A 4,344-nucleotide genomic window follows, 5' to 3' on the forward strand; every position below is an offset into this window, starting at 1 on the left:
TTGATTGTGTCTGTTTCCACCAGAACCTCTAAGTATTTATAGGCGTCTTGTTCCCCTAGGGCCCTCATTTCCGTTTGGTTTGGTAACTCCATGCCTTCTATTGTCTCCAGTTTTTCCTTTCTTTCAAATAGTATTTCGCACTTTTTCATCTTAAACTCCATTTGGATATCCTGGCTGAAGAACTTGGTAGTGTTTATTAGTGCCTCTAGTTCCTTTTCAGCTATTGCAAAATGTGTCAGGTCGCTCATGCACATTAGATGGTTCATGTTTTCTTCTGTGTTAGGGAACTATTATCCCGCTTGGCACTTTTTCAGTATAATTTTCGTTTTGAATCATATCTACGAGGAACAGCAATGTGGCTAGTGACACTCCTTGAAAGATACATCTTTATATGTTAAATTATTTTATGTGTTGTATATGAGCTCTCAATTTCAGTCTCCGTGTTTTGATTGCGTTTTCTATCAAGTTGATGATCCTGGTAATTTATACATGATTCAGCATTCTATTATTAATGTTTGCGGGACCCTGTCCTATGCCTTTTTTTAGTAAATCTATTCCATGGTTACATTCTTTCTCTTACGTTTTACTTCGTTTATGATTTCTGATCTATGTATAAGAGAATATGTGTTCCTCTCTTTCCTTTGTCGTTGATTTTCTGTTCCTGGTCACATTTCTAATTATTTAATTTTCTCTACGTCGCTTTCTTTATTGTTTTTGATTATTATTATTATTATTATTATTATTATTATTATTATTGATGTTGTTATTATTATTATTATTATTATTATTATTATTATTATTAGTCGTAGTAGTATTTCTCTTTTTTTAGTATTCTTTCCCGTTTTTTATATATTTTTATTCTGCCCCCTTCTTGCTTTTTTTCTTTTTCGTTTTCCTTTTTGTACTGATATAAATGTCTTTAATTCATTTTATTTTTTACATCACAGGAAGACTCCTCTGATTTATATATGCTGTTATGTCTTTGCATCACGGAATTTTATAAGCAGCAGCGCCTTAACATACATTTAATTATTTATACCTGACAGCCCGAGACTTGCTAATAAATAGGTAGCGACTCATAATGATTATGTAAAACAAATATATCACGTGTCTGAAACTAAACGCCCCATGAAGCTAGGATAACCCGGTGTAGAGAGCTGCGTCTTTGTTTTAGGTGCCTAAAGAGATCTCACTAAGGGAATATGTGTCCATCAAGGGCGTCAAGAAAAAATTGTTGCCATAGTTGCAACTCTAAAGGACACATAACTGCTATGTGCTCAACTGTTACGAGTATTATGAAGGTTGATACCTGCCTACATACAAAAGACGATAATGCTTTCCTTTCTCCCATAATTGAAATAATGGTGAAAAGAGGGGATAAAAAAGTGAAGGTAAACTGCCTGTTAGACACTGACCTTAAAAGAAGTTATTTGGACTCTTTAGTTTTAAAGAAGCTAAATTGCCTCTCCTTCGCAAAGGACAACATAATGGAAGTAAAGACCTTTTTAGGAACGAGTCCTAAAACCTTTAAGGAAATCTCGTTGGGATTGAATTTGATGTCTGGCAAAACACATACTCTTCAGATTCTTGCGACCACGTTGAACTTATCTTACAGCCTTGCAGGACTTACTCAGATTCTTGGAAATTTAAAGAATCACAAACGGGCTGCAAAGTCTAATGCAAAGGAGGATTTGGTTACTATAGACGGGTTAATAGGGCTCGACGCAATCCAGTACCTGGAACCTTTAAAGATAGTCCCTTGCATGTATGAAGCAGCATTCCAGACCATAAAAAGGACTAATCTCCTTTGGAAACAGGTGTTCTTTTCTATATAAGCACCAGATTAAAAACTAAAAAAGAACACCGATTAATTATGCAGAGGTGTTGGCGGAAACCCCACCACTTCTATCTTCCAGAATCAACTACGTGCTTCACCCGGAGGAATCCTACCCAGACGCTCTTAGAAATTGGTGAGAGTAGTGTCCAGCGAGAGTTGTAAAACATGTTCAACCTTGAATCTATTGGATTAACCACTGACGAGAAATGCTCTCCCTTGAGTGAAGAGAAGGTTAAGCAGTTTAGAGAGTCAATCACATACAAAGATGGTCTCCATCATGTACAACTTCAGTGGTATGAAGATAAATTAAAATCGGTTACTTCTAATTACAATGCTGCTATTCGGGTGCTAGGAAAGGTTAATAAGGATCTAGAGAAGAAACACTTGTATCATCAGTATCTGAAAATTTGTCAACAACAAAAAGATCAGAGTATTATCGTAGAAATAATTGTGCCTCCCGAACAATTTAAAGAATATATGGATTCCCCATAGGCCAGTGCTAAAACTGACAGACCAGACTACAACCAAGGTGAGACCAGTGTTTACTTGTTCTTATAAGCATAAGGGTTCAGTATAATTGGACGAAGCAGCATATCCTGGAGTGAACCTGATGAGCGACATGTTAAAATTGATGATCCGATTCCGAACAAACCGATATGTCTTGTTGGCTGATATCAGAAAAGCATGTCTGATTATTCGCCTGGCATCGGAAAAGGATCGTAATCGGTTTTGTTTTTTTCTGAAGAAAGGTGAAAAATTACATTGCTATAGGTACAAAACCCTTAGTTTTGGCTTCAATGCAAGACCTTTTATTTTAAATTATGTGTTAAATTTTCATGCAGAGAAATCCCCTTTGGATGAATCTTCGGAGGAACTGAAATCAAGTGTTTATGTTGACAACCTAGTGAAAACTGCGAATAATGCAAAAAATCTATCTGATTTGTATATCTCTGCGAGAGAGCGTCAGCAGAAGGGAAATTTTAGTTTACAGTCTTGCAATTACAACTGTGTAACACTTCAAAAGAAAATGGAGGCAGATGGAACGTTATCAGGACACGCCTCTTGTCTAGAAAATGTGCTGGCGTATCAATATGACCTTGTCCAATATTCTATAAGAGTCTCCCCACTATCATGCGACTTGGAGGCATCAACTAAGAGGGAAATATTATCGGAGACCTCAATGGTAGTTGGTCCTTGTCTCTGTATCTACCTGCGACAGTGCGAGGTCGTTTATTGATGAGAGACATATGGAGACAAAAACTGAATTGGGATGATATGGTTCCTCAAGGTATGTTCAGTTTGGAATACGTTGGCAAAAGCTTTTTCAGCGTTAGACCATCTATCATCCCTCAGGAGGCATATAGATGAAGGAAAGGATACAAAATTATTCTTTTTCTGTGACGCGTCTAAAGCTGCATATGGGTTTGTGGTATATGCTGTACAGGATGGAAATTCATCCTTGGTATTTGCCAAAGCGAAAATGGATCCTTTGCAGGAAAATCCCTTCCAACGTTGGCACTTCTAGCAGTATTTTTAGCAATGAAATGTGTCATTTTTATACAAGAGTCCCTAAAGGACATTCCTATGAAATACGTCTATATAATCACAGATGCGCAGGTAGTTCTGTCCTGGATTTTGGCTGAATTCGTCCAAACGAAAAATATGTTATACGGCATAGATTGCAGGACATCGCTCAAATGTCTGAGAAAGTTAAAACTTATTTTAACATAAAGATAAACTTTCAGTACACTTCCACAGATGATAACCCGGCCGATTACATCACCAGAGGTTTGACTATCAAGAAATTTAAGGAAAAGGTTTCTCTTTGGTATGACGGACCGACATGGATTAGGCAAGAAGAATCATCCTGGTGCCATCGTGAGATGGGTCACCTTTCTAAAGTTCAAATGCAGCGGATTGGCGCTTCAGTAAATTATGCCGCAGAGAATGAAGTGGCTACATCAGAAGTCAAATTAGAAAAAAATTCTCCACTTTAAGTAAGTTGATCAGTGTAACTTCACTGATATTCAAGTTTGTCAACAAGTTAAAAAAGAGGGAGATCGATCCTGAGTTACAAGCGATTTCTACCTGATTAAGACAATGCAAAAACAATCCTTTTCAAGGAGTTGGACTTTTTGTTGCACCCATGAAGAAATCGCAGGCCTAAACTGGTGAAGAATTTGAATCTCTTTTTGGGCCTGAAGGGCATTCTACGATCGATGGGAAGAATAGCAACATCGGATTATCACTCATATGAGATCCAAACTCCTATTTTATTGGGAAAAGAGCATTATCTAACAAGATTGATTATTCAAGAATACCACCAAAGCAGTCAACACTTAGGCTTGGCCACAACATTGAATAACATACGTTTGGTAGGTTTTTGGATACCACAAGCCAGGCAGGCTGTTAAAATGTGGTTAGTACTTGTGTGAAATGTAAACGCTACAATGCCATTTCCTTTTCAATACCAAATTCGACCAACTTACACGCCCCTCGAGTGAATT

General features: G+C 37.3%; 1 protein-coding gene across 1 annotated transcript; it reads left to right on the plus strand.

The window, feature by feature from the left end:
* The first annotated feature begins 2,456 nt into the window (after positions 1-2,456).
* On the plus strand, positions 2,457-3,074 carry LOC145248640 (uncharacterized). Its single transcript, XM_080110315.1, has one exon. It carries the CDS (start codon positions 2,457-2,459, stop codon positions 3,072-3,074), a length of 618 nt encoding a protein of 205 aa, XP_079966441.1.
* Positions 3,075-4,344: the final 1,270 nt, after the last annotated feature.

Source organism: Euprymna scolopes, chromosome 27 (genome assembly GCF_053919585.1).
Source record: "Euprymna scolopes isolate OS-2025 chromosome 27, ASM5391958v1, whole genome shotgun sequence".
Classification (NCBI taxonomy): domain Eukaryota; kingdom Metazoa; phylum Mollusca; class Cephalopoda; order Sepiida; family Sepiolidae; genus Euprymna; species Euprymna scolopes.